The 20,566-nt window shown below is 42.8% G+C and overlaps 1 protein-coding gene and 1 long non-coding RNA gene across 2 annotated transcripts in view; one reads left to right on the forward strand and one right to left on the reverse strand.

The window, feature by feature from the left end:
* Window positions 1-20,566, reverse strand: part of LOC146832686 (uncharacterized) — a 164,236-nt gene that overhangs the window by 23,538 nt on the left and 120,132 nt on the right. The gene's annotated exons all lie outside the window — the stretch shown is intronic.
* The window catches only part of ANKH (ANKH inorganic pyrophosphate transport regulator), a 549,424-nt gene continuing 531,356 nt past the window's right edge, over window positions 2,499-20,566 (forward strand). Inside the window, exon 1 of the mRNA XM_085605963.1 lies at window positions 2,499-3,180. Within this exon, the coding sequence (XP_085462089.1) occupies window positions 3,085-3,180 (96 nt within the window). The 5' untranslated portion in view covers window positions 2,499-3,084. The remainder of the gene's footprint in view (window positions 3,181-20,566) is intronic.

A 20,566-nucleotide genomic window follows, 5' to 3' on the forward strand; every position in this document is an offset into this window, starting at 1 on the left:
ACCAGAGATGATGAAAAGCAATATAACCCCGTCCGATACTCTCTGTGAGAATCTTTTGATTTTTTTTCAAGAAAAAATTCAAGACATCTACGCCTCATTCACGGAAACAGATACCTCTAACCTACCTTCCTCCCCCCACACACACTTGGTCGGAATTCAGCCCTTTTAACTCCGATACCTCGCTCAGGCAGTTGGAAAAAATAAAATCTGGATCCCCCATTGATCCTTGCCCTGCTAGGTTTTTTAAACTACTTTCCCCACTGATTGACCCTACACTGAATCTGCTCTGGAACGCTTCCCTAAAATCAGGCATTTACCCGTTCATCTGGAAAACTGCACTTGTTCAACCTATCCTCAAGAAGAAGGATGCAGATCCAGCTGTACTAAAAAATGTCATCTCCCTTTTGCCAGCACCAGCCAAGATCCTTGAGAAAGAAGTGCAGAAACAGCTATCCTATTTCCTAGAAACTAACAAACTACTACACGATTCTTAGTCCCGATTTAGAGCTGGCTACAGCTCTGCTGGAGGTAACTGATACAATCCGGGAAACCTTAGATAAGAGTAGCTGTGCAATGCTGGTGCTGCTAGACATGTCAGCAGCGTTTGACACTGTGTCACATAAGATCCTCCTTGACAGGCTCAGGCAACTGGGAGTATTTGGGACCACTTTGGCCTGGTTTAGTTCCTTTCTTGAGGGGTGGTCCCAGAGAACAAGGCTGCATCCTCATGTCTCATCACCCCGCCTCGTGAATTGTGGAGTACCACAGGGTTCAGCTCTCAGCCCGACCCTTTTTTAACACTTATCTTGCCCCCCCTAGCCACACTTGTAGAGCAACATGGCATGGGTGTGATCTCATACGCTGATGACACCCAGCTGGTGTTCTCTTTTAAAGACCATTCAGAGGCCGCATTCACAAACTTTAAGCAGTGTCTGATAGATATATCAACCTGGATGACTAAGAACTGTCTACGGCTGAATGCCGATAAAACGGAGGTACTGTTTTTTAATCAGCCTTCCCCTCCCCCTTCTGATCTTTGGTGGCCTTTACAGCTCAATCCTCCTCCACTTCCTGTGTCCTCGGCCAGGAATCTGGGTTTCAAATTTGAGAACACTGTTTCATGCAAAACCCAGATAGGACATGTGTCATCAACCTGCTTCTGGAAAATGGAGGTATTACGAAGATTTCTTCACCTCCTACCAATGGACTGTAGGAAAATAATTGCCCACACACTTATAACATGACAGCTAGACTACGCTAATAGTCTATATCTGGGCTTACCAACCTATCTGTTCAGGAAACCGCAGATAATATAGAATGCAGCCGCAAGGCTTATCAGAAATGTCCCGCTAAGGCATCACATCTCTCCCCATCTACGTAGTCTACACTGGTTACCCGTGAAAAAACTTACAGAATTTAAAGCGCTCACTCTTGCTTACAGGGCAATAAACGGAGTTGGCTCCCGACTATCTACGGAAAAGAATCCGTAAATCCCATCAAACAAGAAACTTAAGATCCAATCATCTTGAACTCCTTGTCATCCCTCGCTTTGCCAAAGCTAGGAGGGAGGTCCTTCCCTGTCAGAACCCCGACTCTGTGGAACTCCTTGCCCGAACACATGAGAAAGGCCAATTGGGAGTCCAGCTTCCGGAAATCCTTGAAGACGTGGCTCTTTAGTCTTCCCTAGTACCTTGCGGATTCCAGCACACTCACCCCACCTCTTTCTATCCGCCGCTAGCGCCGGGACACTCCCTTTGGGGGTAGCCGTGCGCTCTATAAGCTACATAATAAATAATAATAATAAGTGTTGCTATGGTTCAATTTAAGTGGTAGCAGCATTGTTGACAAGTACCACAGTTCTGCTAATAAGTAGTGTTATGGTTGATTTAAAATGTAGCAGGAATTTTTAGAAAGTATTGCTCTGTCCCATTCAGAGCACTGGATACCTGTTAGAGTCCTATTAAGGCAACATCAGACCTCTTGAGATTAAGAAGGAGCTTCCACGCTTACTACCAATGTTTCTGGCAATACATTTGGGTTACCAGTGCACACTGGGGCACAATGGTGCACATATTCTGTGCCACAATTATTGGTGCACTTTTTAGCACAATGATTGGCCTCTGTGCTCTGTAGCACTGTGGTGAACATATTTGATGGCCGTGTTGTGCGGCCCAAAGAAGATCTGATTATGTGGCACAATGGTGATTTTGCTCTGTGTGGCAGTGGGGGATGTACAATGTAGTGTGGTGAGGGGCACTCTCTGTGGCACACTGATGGGTCAATCATGTGGCATACGGATCAGCATATCCTACGGCACATCTCAACTTATTCTCAGTCAATAAAAAACAACCGTCAGTGTGCAGTGACGGTGAGCATTCCTGTCCACAATTGTTTGCTATGAAGTCTCCTAGTTATTGAACTCGGAGAAAGATTAGCAATGACAGGCTGCAATCCTCGGAAGAGACGTTAGAGGGAGCAGTGTCATCTTCCTCGCGGCTGCAACCTTCTCCTTGCCTCTGTGCATACAGTCACTGTATGTTTGTGTGCGACCCCACGTGTCAGCAACGGCAGGGCTCACATTCGGTGGTTGGCTGTGGGTGGGGGCTGGTGTCTCACCGCAGCCGTCTGTCTGCAGCGCCAAGCAGCATCTCTTCCTCCTCCTCTTCCATTGCGCGTTGTACATCCTGCCCGCAAATGCACTGAAAACAGCGCCATCCTCAATTATTTCTACCCCATCCCCGGCCGCTGCTTCCTTCTCCACCCTCTCTGTGTCATCCATGTGTTGTTGCCGGTGATTTCACCTTACCAGCGCTCCCCAACCCCCTTCTCCCAGGCTCACAATGGAAAAGCTGTCAGCAGAAATTTCTGGCGTCACTGCTGCCCCGTGCCCCTCCTGCGGGTCACTGCTGTGTGGGAGGGCAGCTGGGCCGGGCCGGAGCTCTGGGCTTCCCCGCTAAAGGAGGGGAGGCGCCGGTGAACACCGTTATTCCTGCCTGGCCGAGGCGCAGCTCACCCGCCGGCCTCCTCTTCCTCCTCGCTGTGCGGCAGTGCCGGGAGTCTACGAGGAGAAGCCTGTCGTGAGCGATGGTGCAGTTCACAGCCCTCACGCCCTACTGGCCCCTCATCCGCTTCCTGGTGCCGCTGGGTATCACCAATATCGCCATCGACTTTGGGGAGCAGGTAATGTACAGCGAGACCCTTCTGTTCTGTCACCCCCTTTTTTTTGGCTGTAATCATCACGTTACAATATTGGTGGTGGGGGGGGAGGGGGGGAGACACATCTTCCATTTACCTGAAGGATAGCAGAGGAGAGACTGCTGCTTATTCTGAATTGGGCATGAATGTATCTCATCTCTTCCACCCTGCCATTCATCCATCAGTTTGCTTATTTACATAACGACATGCTATGGAATGCACGTGCTCCCTCCGAGAATGCTGCTTTCTTAAATCGCACTACACTTAAAAACAGGAACTTTACTAAATATAGTGTTTTATTAAAAGTATTGGTTAGCGTATAATTAATCATTCATCCACGTGCATGGTCAAGCTAAAGTGGTGCAAATAGTGCAGTGCACCTGCCCGAAAAAAAGCCGGCCCTTGCTAGAGATGTGGGATTGCTGAAGATTGAGGTTGGCATTTAGTCGAATGCCTGGTATAGATAGCACTGCCATGCTTCAAAAGATATGTTTGGGGCCATACGAGTGAAAGTGATGGAGTTTGGTGGCATAGATATCATGGCTTTCATTTTTAGAAAGAGTTGCCAATCTGATGGTAATAAAAAAGCGTTATGTTTGCCATGCACACCTAGAAGCTGCTTGAGAATCTGTGCAAGGGGCAGCCCTAGTTGTCAAATCCTAGTTACACCCCCTGTCATTATGGCTGGCCTGACACTTGCGCTGTGGTGCGATAGACATTAGTAGTTCACCCAGAACCACCACTTCCCCCGGCTCGGCAGCCAATCCCATGGCCCGTTTAATACCCACGTGTCTTATACCGGCATTAGCAGCCCCCTTTAAGTGTGGGTGTTTGATTATTTTATTTTAGACTTGCCAGCCAGTTGACTGGTCCTGTGTTTGCTGCCTGCTAGAGTTCAATATTTAAAAGTGTTGTAGCAGATGGGGGCCGTCTTCATAATTTATCTTTAAACAAATGAATAATGCAGACCTCTTGGAAGTGGGCGCTTTTTCAGTTGAAGACATTTGCATCATCTTGCCTAGCTTGCCCTGGTGTTTTAATCACACGGGAAATGTGCCACGTATGGGGAAATGTTGATAACAGTTCGTGGTTTATGTGCCCCCTTGTATCTTGCGCCGCCTCCAGTGCTGCTTCAAGCTCATACAGTGTCTGCTGGACGGAGGCCGCGGTGGCTTATGTGGGCCTCGTCGAGGCAGTGGAACACCCCTGAGGCGCTACCCTCCCCCACCCACCGAGGCGTGCCTCGCACAGATAACAAAGGCAGCAGGCCAGAGGTCACACTTAAAGCGCCATCCGGTGTGTCTCTTTTGCCACGCAGAATGATAGTTCTGTCAGAAAAAGGCGGGAACTATGAGCACAGCATTCTTTTTCAAGGCATCACTTGTTATTTGCATGGGAAAGCTCAATGGAGTATGTTAATTACAGGGGTAACTGTTGTTCCTGACTAATTTTGAAGTAGGATGCTTACTCATGTTTCCAATTAATGGCACCACTGCGGTGCTTCCTTATACTATTAGTGGTACCGCTACATCCCCACCAATACCACCGGCATCCCAACAACCCCCACTAATACCGCCATCATCACTAGCATGGTGACTTCCACTACTTCAACACCACCACTGCAACTACTGCAATCACTGCCATCACTTTCATGAACACTGGCAGTGCCATCATTACAGCCATTACCACTACCAACACTACAACCATTACTATTAACAACACTCTCTCTGCCATCACGACAGCTCCTCTACTACCACCACCATCGTCAACACTATTACCACCTTCACTACCACCACTGCATCCATTGATCTACTACCACCACCTCTGCAATCACTAACACCTCCACCTCTACTACCACCACCTTTGCAATCACTAACACCTCCACCTCTACTACCACCATCTTTGCAATCACTAACACCTCCACCTCTACTACCACCACCTTTGCAATCACTAACACCTCCACCTCTACTACCACCACCTTTGAAATCGCTAACACCTCCACCTCTAACACCTCCACCTCTACTACCACCACCTTTGAAATCACTAACACCTCCACCTCTACTACCACCACCTTTGCAATCACTAACACCTCCACCTCTACTACCACCACCTTTGCAATCACTAACACCTCCACCTCTACTACCACCCCCTTTGAAATCGCTAACACCTCCACCTCTAACACCTCCACCTCTACTACCACCACCTTTGAAATCACTAACACCTCCACCTCTACTACCACCACCTTTGAAATCACTAACACCTCCACTACCACCACCTTTGAAATCACTAACACCTCCACCTCTACTACCACCACCTTTAAAATCACTAACACCTCCACCTCTACTACCACCACATTTGAAATCACTAACACCTCCACCACCACTACCACCAGCTTTGCAATCACTAACACCTCCACCACCACCACCTTTGCAATCACTAACACCTTTCACCACCTTTGAAATCGCTAACACCTCCACCTCTACTATCACCACAAACGGTGCTCCCCCCCTACGTATTATCACCACCATAACTACTGCACCACCATTACCTTTACAACCACGACTACTACCTTTACTGCTGCTGCTACTAACAACACTACTACCGTCGTTATTGTAACTACTACCAACAGCACTACCATCACGATAACTATTATTGCTAATAACATCAGCACCGCTACCACCATCCAAACACCATCCCCACTATCACTACTACCTCTACTAATATTCATGCCTCTACTACTGATTCTACATCTGTCATAGCACAAACTATAATAATAGTATAAAAGTAATATTAAAAATGCTCACAATAATTTACTTTTATAAAGCACCTGCTACCCCCCGATGTGGTTTCGGGGCGCTGCACATTAAATACCCCGCGCTACTATTAATGCTTTTTAATGCAGCTGCGCACGCACCGACCTAGCAAATTCAAAAGTAAACTATTTCCTCCGACGCTGCCTTAAAACAAAACACATGGTTTCTTTATCATTTGCCTCACGACTGTGGCAACAGGCAGGCTGGTACCGCCGCCGCTCTCTCCTTACACGGCTTGCCTCCGCCTCGCTGTAATGATAATGTGCTGACTGATGGGCCGAGAGGTTGCCGACTGCCTGCTGCTCCCCGGCTTCCGTTCCCACAGTTGTCTCTTTGTTGCCAGCTCCCGAAAGTGCACAGTTGTCGCTTCCATTCTCCCTCCCTCCCTTGCAGTGTCAAGGAACGTCGGACCCTCAATATAGCAAGAAACAGTTCCTAGTGTGATTTTGTGACTACACTAACGCGTCACGGAGAGGCGGAGTTTGTGGGCATTCGCGAGCACAGTCTTGCCCGTGTACGTTATCAATAATTACCATTCTGTGATACAAAAATCCCAAATATCAGTGACGAGAATGTAGCTTTCATTCCAGCACGTGGCTCGAGCAACCATGACGGGATGCTGATAATAACCCGATCAAAAAAACTGAAGAAAAACACCCTGGTTACCACAAGCAAAGTAAACAACAGTGACACGAATCCCATTGTCACCGGGTGTGGGGTGATTTCTGCTGTATAATGACACAGCAACGAGGGCAAAAAAAGGGCACTGTGGAGAATGGCACTGTAGGTCAGATGCGCTGTCAGAGAATGCTCTATCAAGTTCACCAGGTCAGGGGACCTTTTGTCCTACGGTGGCCTGCTGTGCCCAATCCCTGTGTTTTTTCTAGGGCTCATATTTGCATGATTCCCGTAAATGAGAACATACATAGTCGTTTTAAGCACAAGGGTGTCTTATTATACATTTGATGCTGTTTAATAGTAGAAGTTTAATGTGAGTTTATCAGCCCAAGTCCCACCCCCTGCAATCTGCCAGCGTCCTTGCAGTGTTTCATAACTATGTGAGTAAAAATAACGCGCATGTGAGTACTGTGTTTAAGCGCTACTCTGAAAAGTGTACATGCCCTGTCAGTTGAGTGTTTAAAGAACAGTGTTAGCGGGCCGATTACATCATCTGCTCTGCCGGGACGCAAATATAGGCCCCTGCAGCTCATGAGGTGTGCGGTGCACACTCCCAGCTGTCCCCAATTCAGTTTAAGGCTTATTAACATGTGACTTAACGGAGTTTCAGGCCCCCATCCTCTTATTATGAAGGTTGGTTTACTAATCCGCTGCTGTGGAACATAATTAGACGAAAACCAGCACACTTATCAGTGTACTCCAATTTATAAATAGTTAATGAAAAGTTCTGTAGTTAGTGGGTACCACTCTCCACACATGGGTGTAGGATAGCACTTGTATTTAAGTACATATTGATTTGTGTCGGATGGATTTAAATTGGTGATTGGAAATAATGCTGATATGCAAGAAATATACACTTTTTTATATAAAGGGTGAATTTTGATTATTTAATTTGTTGTGCGCTAATGTAAATTTGCGATTGGAAAATATTGCTAAAATGTACCACATACAAGATAGTTAATTGTGTTATTGTTTTCTTTTGATTTTAGTACACTTTACCTGTGACAAAAGGCCTCCCAGGCCTGAAATGCTGTAGGAAAGGGGGATTGTAAAGCCACCTTTTAATGATGGGATATCAGGAAAGAAGTGGTTACACACTTGAAAGTTTGTCACACTGTGGAAATGAAATACTAATAAAATGAATGATTCATAAAAATTGGAACTTTTTGGTTATGAAGACAGATGCAATGAAACTATGATAATATTGATTAGAGTTGAGACTCCTCACAGTATCTAAAGTAGTGCTTGAAGGGACGTGTGTAGTTTTCTATGCATGCATATGCCGTGGCACATAACTCAGCACTTTGGGTGCCACGTACACATTCATTTTACAAAGACCCTTCTCCAGTACCGAATTAGATGATAGTCTTGGTGTGCTGGCTCCCTGCCCAAATTAAGGAAGCCCGCTATTCCAGCGCACTTCCCTGCTCTTGTATGTCTGTAACATCCTACAGGGACTACTATGATCCGACCAACCAGCAGCACAGGGCAGCAACATCAGTGACTATTCCTGATCTTCTCAAGGCCTTATGAAATCCCCCAGAAATAAGCATGTAGCAGTATCAAAGGCCCCAGATATATCCTTCCAACCAGCCACCTCTTGGAAATGGTGGGCTTCTTTCTAAGGTGGCTGAATCTGCCCTTCATTTCAGTAGCTTAGAATGAGTGTGGGGGTCCACACACAGAAGAGGTGTGACGCAGCGGCCAGGGTGCCTGACTCCAGACCACAGGGTACATGGTTTGATCCCCGGCTTCGGCGCAGGTGAGCCCAGTACCATGTGACTCTGGGCAATAGCTTGCTTAATCTTCACGATGGCCCCCAGCGCCGGGACACCTCTCCGGAGGTAGCTGTGCGCTTTACAAATGCTGGAATTTACAGAAGGAGGCATGGTCCCTGTGTCTTCCCTACTGTTCAGGCCTCTCATTATATAATATTCTCTACACTGAGTGTTAATCTGTCAGGTACTACTCTAATAAACCTCCTGCAGAGCATAAACGTTCCCTCCACAATGTTAGAGAAGCAAATCACTAGTTCTCGTTGACACCCCCGCCAGACTCTGAGAGGGAAACTGAAGTCTAGCTCCCGGTTCTGTAACTCACAGTTTTTGGAGGGCGCACACACACAATTTATTTATGAGCATCATATAGCTCTTCCTCACAGTGAGTTGCTATAGACAGCAGGAAATTGTAATCCATAATTCAAAAAAATGAAGAAGAGTTGTGTAATAGCATTAAACAGGAAGATACTTCAGAGATAACTCCATATTGGAGATTTAGTGTCTATTGAGAAGAAATTGATCACTAGATATTCAGATGGAGACAAAACAGGTGGCTTTTTAGTCTTTTCCTGCCAGCCGAAAGTGTGGGTGCCATTCCGGATATTAATGGTACAGAGCTCCAGAATGACAAGATGGCTCCAAACAACAGTTGGTTCAAAGCTTGATGTTTTGTACTTAGGTGTTTCCGAGACTAGGTAGCTCTCGCTTCTTAGACTTTTTTTGACCTCCTGACAGTATGAGTAGATTGTTGAGGTACGAAGGGTGGTTCATGCACATTGTTTTTACGCCAGGCGTCTATTTTCAACTTAATCTTAGCTTTTATTGGAAGCCAGTGAAGCTCTTGAAGTACACATGTTAATGTTATGCGTTTGAATTTTCTAGTGTTGCATAGGTAACATGCCACAGAGAGATGGACTTCCCATAGACTCACACTTTCACAATCTAAGCATGGTTGAATGAGTCTGTGCCCTACTGTTTTTAACTGGGCTGGAGAGAGTAGTTTTTGATTTTTTTTTTGGAAGGTGAAGAATGTGGAAATCGCATCACTGTTTATATGTGGCACAAGGGATGGAGAATGATCAAGTGCAAAAAATCAGAGAAATTACTGAGTTAGACAGACAGACTATATCTAATTTGCCCTCATCGGTTAAATTGAGGTGCAGGTTATTTCTGAGTCTGTGTGAGAACAATATCACTTCCGTTTTGGAGGAGTTACTAGACAACCAGGTTTGATTTTAACAGTTGTTGGGCTGGAGATATGAATGCCATGGAGGTGTTTTGATGTACATTTGTATATCATTAGCATTCTGGTGGATAGATACATGTGATTCTACAAGAATTAAGCATAGAGGTTCAAGGTATAGATTGACAATGATAGGCTCTTAGGATGGAGTCTTGGGGATCTCCTTCCAGCACTGAAATCTTGTTAGAGATGTGCTTTTTGATCTTTCACAATTTGTTATATGTTTGAACAAGATATCAATTTTAAAATATCGGAAGACAGAAAGATCAGAACCTAAATATCGTGATGCACAAATATCATTGACATGAATATTGTTTTATGAGGTGAGAATTAAGGTTGTAAGTAATATCAGTTTCAATATCGATTTCACTAATATAGTGGTTGAAAATATCGTTGTTTAATTATTTTCATGTGTTTTAGTTGATATATTTATCTTATGTGCAATTATTTTTTATATAAATATTAATTATTTTTTAAATATAGCTTGTAATTTCAAGTGATTTTGATTTTTTAATGCATTTTTAAAAGTGCAGTAGGAATAGTAAATTTAACCTCTTCTCTGTTAGCACTTCCCCTACTGTTGCACTGTTTGGAGTAGGAATAGTCAACTTTACCCATCCACAATCCAATGCTATCCTTACTGTTGCCCTGCTTGGAGTGAGAATAGTAAATTTAACCCCTCCAAAGCTCATTTCTAGTGTTTTAGTGGGTTGTTGGGTTTGTAGAGGGATAGGGTAGAAAGTTTATTAGGTAGTTAAAAATTAAGAATTACTTATTAAATACTATTTATTAATATGATTGATATTAATTATGTAATTTATGTAATACTGAATTATGTCCCTTATATGTTATTTGTGGGCTGTTAGTTTGCAGGGGTATAGTGTGGGAAGTTAATTAAGTAATAATTAATTAACAACTAAGTATTGTTAATTTCTTAATCGATTTTTACTTAGGTAAATTATGGAATACTTATATATTTTACTAATATTTCCTTTTCGGACTGCTAGGTTTGTAGGGTTGTAGGGTGGGAAGTTAATTAAGCAATAATTAACAATTTATTATTCATTGTAAATTATTATGTAATTGACTTTTGGCTATGTAAATTATGGAATACTGATTTATTTTACTTGTAAGTTAGTTGTGGGATGCTATGTATGTAGGGGTATTTGATGGAAAGTAAATTAGGTCATAATAAACTAACTACTAATTAATATATGTAAAATATTTATTTTATTGAATTTTTAGGATGTAAATTGTGGAATACTTATTTAATTTTATTTTAATTACTAGATGCTGTAGGGTCTATGGTGGGTAGTTATTTAAGTAATAATTACCAATCAATTATACATTTTTAATTATTTGATTTATTTTATATATGTAAGTTATGGAATAGTTATTTTTGTAGTTATATTTTAGATGTGGGCTGCTAAATTTGTAGGATTACAAATGGGAAGTTAATTAATAAATAATTGAATAACAATTATTTATTAATTGATCTTTTTTATTGAATAGTAAGTATGTAAACTGATTAATTGTTTTAATACATATATAAATATATATTTATTTATTATATTAATTAATAAAACATTTTATTAAGACTATAATATGTTTTCTACATTCATCGGGTTGCTCAGATGTATGGTGTTTGAAGTGTAGTATTTTCCCTACTCTTGCTTAGGCTGCAGTAGGAATAGTTAAATTAACCTCTTCTCTATTAACAGTTCCCCTACTGTTGCACTGTTTGGAGTAGGAATAGTCAACTTTACCCATCCAAAATCCAATGCTATCCTTACTGTTGCCCTGTTTGGATTGAAAATAGTAAATTTAACCCCTCAAAAGCTCATCTCTTTCTCTTCTGTTGCGCTGTTTGGAGTGGGAAAAGTACATTTCACCCCTCCCAACGTCCAACACTTTCCTTACTTTTGTGTAGACTGGAGTGGGAATAGTACATTTCACCCCTCCCAAAGTCCAACACTTTCCCTACTTTTGTGTAGACTGAAGTGGGAATAGTACATTTCACCCCTCCCAAACTCCAACACTTTCCCTACTTTTGTGTAGACTGGAGTGGGAATAGTACATTTAACCCCTGGGGATGGGTACCAGGGGATTAAATTAGCCTGAAGAAGGGGGCTGCACAACCCTCATCTCCCATTGGGATGGGGTCCACAGGGCTGAAATCGGTCCGGGAAGGGGACCCATGCGGCCCCTTTCCCCCATTACTTTTTGGCAGGGCCCCCGGAGATGAGGTCCCCTAGACCGAAATCGGCCCCGGGAGAGGGGGCCCTAATGTATATAATGTAAAATAGATATTTGTATTAATTATATTATATATAATTTCATAATAGTGCATATAAAATATAATGTGAAGTAAATATTTTTTATCAATTGTTGGCATGGCATAGTGCTGTTATTAACCCAGGGCGGACAACTACGCTAGGCTCGTGAAGTTTGAGTAGTTTGTGCTACTTAGCGCTTCGCGAATTGCACGTAGCACAGTGCAAAATCACATAACGTAGTTGGCATTTTTTGCTCGCTCGCGGTCCTCAACGTCAACTTGGCTACCGCGAGCGAGCAAAATCACATCCCGGCGAGACTTTTTCCCCGTTCACGATCAGAGACATCAAGTTGCCGATCGCAAGTGTGGAAAATAAACCTCCCGGCGAGATTCTCAACGCGGGGAGGTCAGGATTCTCATTGCGAGTGGTCGCGTATGCTCGCGACCGCTCGCGATGAGAAACTACCAGTCCGCGTTGAGAAAGCTGCCGCTTTGAGCGGCAGAAAATGACAGCTCGCACTGTGCAAGATGCCGTTTCCAATGATTGCACAGTGCGGACAAGCATCCGGCACTGTGCAATCATCGCGAACAGCGCACTACGCAGTTCGCGCTGTGCTACGCATATCTTGCGTAGTGCGAAGTGCACTTCGCGTAGCTATGCGTAGCGCTACTTTACAAACTACTCCCAGGGTTAGCTGTTATTTCATGTTTGCCTGTGAAAATGCCTCCGCTCCGGCACGATCAGAATGAGAGGTATCGCCCCTCTCTCTGAATCCCTTCCTGCAGCCACTGTATTTTCGCTAAAATAGCCTCCTTGGTTAGGATTACAGTGGCGAGTGGGTCATGATCCAGATAAATATACAGACACAGCCTCCGAGCAAAGGAGCCCTTGACCCTTCAGGGCAGCCTCAGAACAACGGGCACGGAGCAGCCTGTCGTTTAACATCCATCAAAGCAACACATGAGGCCCGATACCGGAATAAAGGCATTTATTCACAGGTTTTAGCAGCGCAGAGGCATCTCCATTCCCTTACGCGTTTCGGCGTCGTGCTGCCTTGTTCACAGGTGGAGACATCAATTAGCACAGTGCATACGTGCACGCTTAAAAGGTTTAAAATCACGTGACAGTCCTTGTGAAATACAGTCCCCATGATACATTACACTTATACTCATAATCCAGTACATGGAATCTTAGTGAATTATGTTTCTCTTTTGAATGTTCAATTCATTGCAGTGCATTTCTCACTGATAGTGGGTTTGATTACTCACACCGTCATGTCGATACATGGCATAGTGCTGTTATTCCATTTTTACCTGTGAAAATGCCTTAGCTCCGGCACGATCAGAATGAGAGGTATCGCCCCTCTCTCTGAATCCCTTCCTGCAGCCGCTGTATTTTCGCTAAAATAGCCTCCTTGGTTAGGATTACAGCGGCGTGTGGGTCATGCTCCAGAAAAATATAGACACAACCTCCGAGCAAAGGAGCCCTTGACCCTTCAGGGCAGCCTCAAAACATCGGGCACGGAGCAGCCCGTTCTTTAACATCCATCAAAGCAACACATGAGGCATATTAATACAAACATATATGTGTTTGTGCGTATATAAGAGTATATATTTATAGCATTAAATATTAGTGGAATATATTTAATTTACATTATATAAAATTTATATGTAAAATATGTGTAGTTTACTACTTTAACCTAATATTAAAAAATAGGTATTTCTGTAAACTTCTGAATGTTAGTGTCAATATATTTTTTTCAGATATTTTTGAACTTACCATTATAAGTATAAGAGCACAATATTGTGGAAAACAATATTTTTGATATGATATTGTTGTGAACGATATCGTGTTTCACAATATTGTGCCAGTAACCCGATTTGATATGAAAATCAGAACAGAATCTGGCCACTTATTCCCACGTGGCGTTCTAAGGTGTGGAGCAATCTAACACAGTCGACCTTGTTAAAGGCTGCCAAATGACCCAGAAGTACAAAGAGGCATGCTTCTGCAGGATCTAGGATGCCATGAATATCTTCCAGGATTTTAAATAGTTGCTCTCATCATGCCAAACCCGGAGGGGAAACCAGATTAGTATTTGTCTAGTGCAATGACCACACGTTTCCATTTCCATGACTTTCATTTGTTTTTGCATCATTGGGAAGTTTAAGTAAGTGTAAGATTCTGGATTTTTTTTCAACACTAACAAGGAGCGTGCACGGTATTATATTGAATGTGCAGGGCAGCCGAGAACTTGTGCACATTCAAGTGAAATACGGAGCGGTTTTGAAGCAGCCACACTGTGTTTCAAAGTGCAGGCGGCAACCCGCCTGTACTTTTAAGGGGGATAAAAGATCCCCTTGAAGATGAGTACAGTGAGTGACTCCACCCGCCTGCAAGGGGATGTCTTGGGGGTCCATAGGACCCCCTTTCCCTCTCCAAATGGCTGCCGTCAAGGGGCTCACTGACAGTGCACCACCTTTTAGGTGGTGCACTTACAGTGCACCTCCTCACACCTTCTTTGCCTCTGAGCCTGTGTGTATAATACGGCCGGCTGCAGAGGTAAAGAGATTCCATCATTTGCATGGGGCCATGCCCCCCATTCAAATGAGGGAACACTCTCTGGTGATAGTGCTGGCACTGTATGTGCGCCAGCGCTCGCTGTATAACAAAATGTGCCGCACAAGAGTCTGCTGCCCCTTCTGTAATACCAAAGTCCCCCGAGGACCGTCTACGCAGGCACACGTGCCTGTTGCGCCCCCGGGGCACTTTCCATAATTCAGCTCCTGGTGACTTAATCCCAGATTTAAGTTGGGTGATCATAGAATTTGTGCTATTATCTTGACGTCAGCTACCTTTGTCAAGCCAGACCTTAAAAGGGGAACCACTCAAATCTTGGGGACTATTCTATTCTGGCTAAGCTATTCAGACAAAAATATTTGCCAGTGATGTACTTGAGCTATATGTCTCAACTGATCTGGAAATGTCCTTCATTTGACACAAATTGATTATGGAAATGGAAGGCATTTTGATTTCCAGATAGTGTGCAGCACTGCCGGATGTATGATGTTACAACGCATGCAGTTACAACGCATGCTGTTACAACGAAAGTTTTACAACGCGAGTGCATTGACAACGCAGGACATTACAACGCAAGTCTTTACATCGACTTGCACTAGATGGTGTGCTAACATTAAAAAAGTGTAATTTACTATTCCAACTCCAGTCCACGTAACAGTAGGGAAGGTGTTGGGATAGTAAACTACACTATTTTTAATGTTAGCACGCCATCTAGTGCAAGTCGATGTAAAGACTTGCGTTGTAATGTCCTGCGTTGTCAATGCACTCGCGTTGTAACAGTTTCGTTGTAATGGTAGTGCGTTGCAAAAGTTGCGTTGTAAAGGTTGTTCCCCAGCACTGCCGCATTGGGTGTATGTAGATTTAACTAAGGCATTTGACCCCACTGACCTCGGATTATTGATGAGCAAGCAAATAAAACTAGAGTTTTATTGTCACTAGTTGCTACTGTAAGTCATCTCACTAGTGAAAGCTGGACTGTTTTCCAGACTCATAACTTTATACACTAATTAACTTCGCTGTATGTCAGGGTTGCATACTGCCTCATACATTATTCAAAATATTCTTGAGTCATTTGGATCCCTTTGTACCTGCTTCAAATAATTTCCTCTGAAAGCCTGACCCAGCCAAAGATCAAGGTTTATTGCTGGTGACTTGATGATCCTTGATCAGACTTCAACGAATCGCTATACATCTGGTACATACCCCACCTAGAATAATTCATAGATTAATCTTAACAAAATGCAAGCAATTACTTGTTCGAGCAAACATGGTACAACAATGACACTGAAATTGCTCTTGTTATCAAATACAACTACGGAGGCTTGGAATTAGTTATCAAATACAAATAGTTATATTTGCAATTTGTTTCCAGGATGACTTGAGGGGCAGCTAACAGCACAAAGGTTAAATATTTTAAGAACCTTTGTATCGCACCTAAATATTTCAGTGACACATGGTGTCTCTCCCAAACCTATTAATCTGGGCCCTAGAGCCTGTATATAAAATACCATGAGTGGCAGACCTAACCCTGGTGGCCGAGATTCAAGTATTTACAGTAACCACACCCCTTTATTAATTATAAGCGATTAAGGGGCTTTCCGTTGAGTGAAATATTACCGCTATCAATGAATACAAGAGCAAAACTTAACAGCTTATCTGCAAATAAATAATTTTTAGACGTATGGTATTGCCATCATATATTTTTATCATGTTTCATTAGTGTTCAGGTCCTGTGCAGCTTCTGGTAATAAAATCTTTGATTTGTATTCCATCGGCCCAGTTCAAAATAACATAAGGGTGATACTATGTACCTTTATATAAAGTACCAAGTATTTAGAAATGCTACAGTTGATTTAATGCTTAGAGTACTTTATCTTGCAAGTGGATCATTCATATTTCGAGTAATGTATGGTTGGCGCAAACTGCAAATAAAGGTTGCTTTTGAATTGTAAAAAAAGAAATCTGAAAAAAGTAATCAACAAGTCAAAATTCTACATATTGGAGATCTAGTAAATATATGCTGTGCAAAGTCTAGGATACCCTTTTACTAATAGAAAAAATAGCTGTGATGCTTTACCCCTCTTTCCACCCGCCATAGCTACAGCTCGCCTTTTATTAATACCTTATGCCTCATTTAAAGCTAGTGTATGCGCTATACCAAATTTGGAAGGCATTCCTCCTATTAACCCAACCTAGAGAATTTGTGCACCCCACATTTCCCTGTTGTACATTTTTCAGCATTCAGTAGTAAAGGGCTTCTGATCCAGACGTCACTTTAGCTAAAAAAAATAAGTTAATATATCTTACACAAAACAAAGGCTTCTTTGAGTGGCATTACGTCACCATGAAGATATTTGTATTCACAATGCCATTAGGAATAAACCACTATGAAGAAAAGTAGCTAGAACTCATTTCATATTTAGGGAGCTATGATGAAAAATAAAGTATCAGCAAAAGAGCAGTGTGACATTTAAAAAGCGGCTAATGATCTTAAAAAGATTAAGGGTTTCTGATAGTGATAGGGTTAGGATCAGGGTCAGGTCAGGGGTAGGTAAAAAATAGTTATGTTGAGGGTTAGAATTAGTATTAGTGTAAAGGCACAGATTGGAATTAGGATTAGGGAGAGCTTTGGGGCTAGGTTAGGATTAGTATGGGTGAAGATGGCTCACATGCATTTTCTTCACCAATCGTTTTGTGAAAGAATAGTCCAAATTCTAGTCTAAATAGTGTTAATTAACTTTATGTTTTTGACGATTTGGAATTGCCTCTTTATTATGGGATCTCTTCATAAATGTATTGTTCATCCCATTGTAGTTGCACCCCTTGAACTTTAGGTACTGTACAGATAATTAATACTACAGCCTTAGTTAGACACTGTATGGCAGTCAGAATCAGAATTCTCTTAGGGCAGTCATTTGCAGAATGCTTTATGGTTTTATTTACAGGTGTGCGTACTAAGCCCGTGGTATGGGTGTCATCGGTAGTCATTCAGCTTTGAAGGATTTCTATAGAATGACACAGGACAGGGCGTGGTACACCTTGTCATTAGTATTACTTCAAATTCCTAAAACATCCTGGAATATGTAAGTGCACTGATGAAATTCCATCTGCCTACCACGCCACCTTTCTATTAACTCACCAAAACACCCAGTTAAAGAAACAATGTTTAGTACTGAATAAAGATATCTATGGCTAGGAGCTTCCTTTTTTTACATGGATTCTCAACTTATGGGATCCCACTTCATGTGTTCCAATGCTAAATAAAATGAAACTATAAAGGACTCTTTGGTTTAGAGCAGCGGTTCTTTGAACTTTGACTTCTGTGGTCCATACTGAATCACCACTAGAGGCCAGGGACCCCCACCTAAACAATTTCTACAAAGTGAACCCAAAACAATACACAAAAGCACTGAAATAAGTATACAATACACATATTACAAAATAATTTCTTTAGCTCACAAACAGAAATCGAAATTTTAATTTTAATGGGAAGGTTGGAACTTTTCAGAATTTGGGTTTATTTCTAAAAGACAAAACCAATATGCTCGGCTCCATGATAACGCTTTGTCTTTTTTGCTGCTGATTCATCCTCTCTTTGTCGGAGCATGCGAGTGCTTTAATTGATGTCACTATGATCCATAGTACTGTTTGCTGTACTTAGACTGTGCCCACAAATCAAGCTAAGGATACCAACATAATGTTTAGCCTCCAGTTTCAATCTCAGAATAACAGAGTGCTTTGCACTTATCAGTTTTGCCTTGCTACTTTTGTATAGTTTATCAATCTACTAATATGATTTCATTTTCTAGAGAGTTGCAGACCCCTAAGTAGGTGTCACTGACCCCCCACTTGTCAGCTGACCACAAGATTAAGAATCACTACCTTAGAGTACTTTGCCCTCTCGTTGCCCCATGTCTTTGCCTTAGTTACAATAGATTTATATGAAAATGTAAGGGGGTGTTTCTAGTTCAGTGTCACATGTATACTTTAAAAATTATTAAAATGAATAGAGGTGGTCATTTTTTGTAGATAAAACAGAAACATTTTGTGTTCTCAATGTATAATCTAAAATTTCTTATGAACCAGGTTATAGAAGGTTATCCCTGCAATTTATAGGTGTGTACTATGTATACTGAACATTTAAGTTAAACGTCTATACATGTATATTTATGCCATACCTGTGAAAGTAAGTTTGGCCCATTACTGAACGTTTTAGTGCAAAGTTCAGATTGTGTTTTATTTCCTTACTACAGAAGAGATAAGCCTACTATTAGTTCTAGTGCTGAATTGTGTGATTTGGGTTTGCTTTCTTGCCTTTGTTTTTCACTAATGTACATGAAAGAACTGAATAGCATGAACGATAAATGCAGATGCCTTCAGAGTAATATGCAATGTATTACCACTATTAAGTAAGGGTTGGGGCATCATCGCCCAGTCACAGCTTTATATCGTGTTAGTCACAACCCCTCCCAAGATCAACAATGGTAATAAATAGCATATTATACTGGGTAGCTTTGCATATACTCTGTTTAATACCTTTCTGCTGCTATAACTTGGTTGTACGATGTTACGAAGCATGCTTTTACCACATGTGCCTTTACCACCCATCTGCCTTTACCATGCAGGTAAGTATAAATATGGTAAGTGAAATGTGTATATATATATATATATATATATATATATATATATATATATAAGGGAAGCCTCTACCCCCAGGCGCTGTCATGTGATCAAGGCCAGTAATCGGCCGAAATGTGTCATGGCGGCATGGTGTTGTACTGAATAAAATATCAAATAGCTCTTTAATTGAGTCTACTCTCGTTTTCTTCAAGCAAGTACTGGACGAGCTTTCCTGGATATATATATATATATTACCTACTGGCAGTCGCCAGTAGGTAGTTATAGTTAGGACCTATTTTCCATAGGAAATCCGCAACATTCTATTTCCAATAAGGCTGGCGCCGAATGACAAATCTTCGCAAAATTTTCCAAACTTTTGGCCAGCTCCGGTCCGCTCCTGTCCTGAAAGTTTTGTGGTGATTCGTCAAGCGTGGGCCGAGAAAAAAGGGGGGTCCCAAAACACGTATTCCCCATGCAATTTCCCATAGGACCTGTTGATGCAGCTACAGCCCGAACTGCTGAACGGAATTACACCAAATTTGCAAAGAGGTAGTCCTCAGTTCAGACTTGTGCCTTTTGCATAAATGGTGTAAATCTGGTCAGTAGTTGCTGAGAAACTTAGACTAAAAAAGATAGATATATCTATGGCCGAGGAGTATCCGCGCACCCTAAGCGCACCCTCTGCGAACCAAGCGCGCACCCTCCCGATCACGCGCGGAATGCTAATTGGCTGTCAAGTGTCTGTCTACATTCGAAACCAGGAACTGTTGGCAGCCATTTTGTGCCTCGGTAGAAGCAAGGCTGATTAAAAATAAGTGTGTGAAAGATGTAAAGGGGGCAGGGTAGAAATACTCTGACCCTCTAGTGTTGCTTAGGGGGTCCCAGAAGGACCCCCTGGGGCCCCCTTTAAAAATAAAAAAAAACTGCGAAATGCACGCAGGGTGCGCGGATCCGGACGGAAAAAAAAAACCCCGAAGTGCGGGCTTCCGCGCTTCGTTAATAATTAGCCCCCGGGTGGGCCAAATCCCGGGGGCCAAATTAAAAAAAATTAATGGGCGAGGGGGGCTGCGTGGCCCCCCTCCTGGAGCCCTCGAGGGCCCTAGGGACCGCCACCCCCCAGGGCCGGCTCCTACAGTGTCCTGGGGTGCCCACCTCCAGGACACTGTTGTTTGCTATGAGAGGGCGGGAGTCTCCCGCCCTCCCATAGCAAACTTCGTTAGGATTTTGAAAGAGAGAGCAGGGAAACCTGCTCTCTCTTTCAAAATCCTAACGATATTGCTTTTCCACATGGGGAGCTGCATGTCAGCAGCTCCCCATGTGGAAAAGCAATGCCGGGTCCGGAAGGATGCGGGGAGCCGGCTGGGACCGTGGGGGCGTTGGGGG

Source organism: Triturus cristatus, chromosome 5_1, assembly GCF_964204655.1.
Source record: "Triturus cristatus chromosome 5_1, aTriCri1.1, whole genome shotgun sequence".
NCBI classification, from domain to species: Eukaryota; Metazoa; Chordata; class Amphibia; order Caudata; family Salamandridae; genus Triturus; species Triturus cristatus.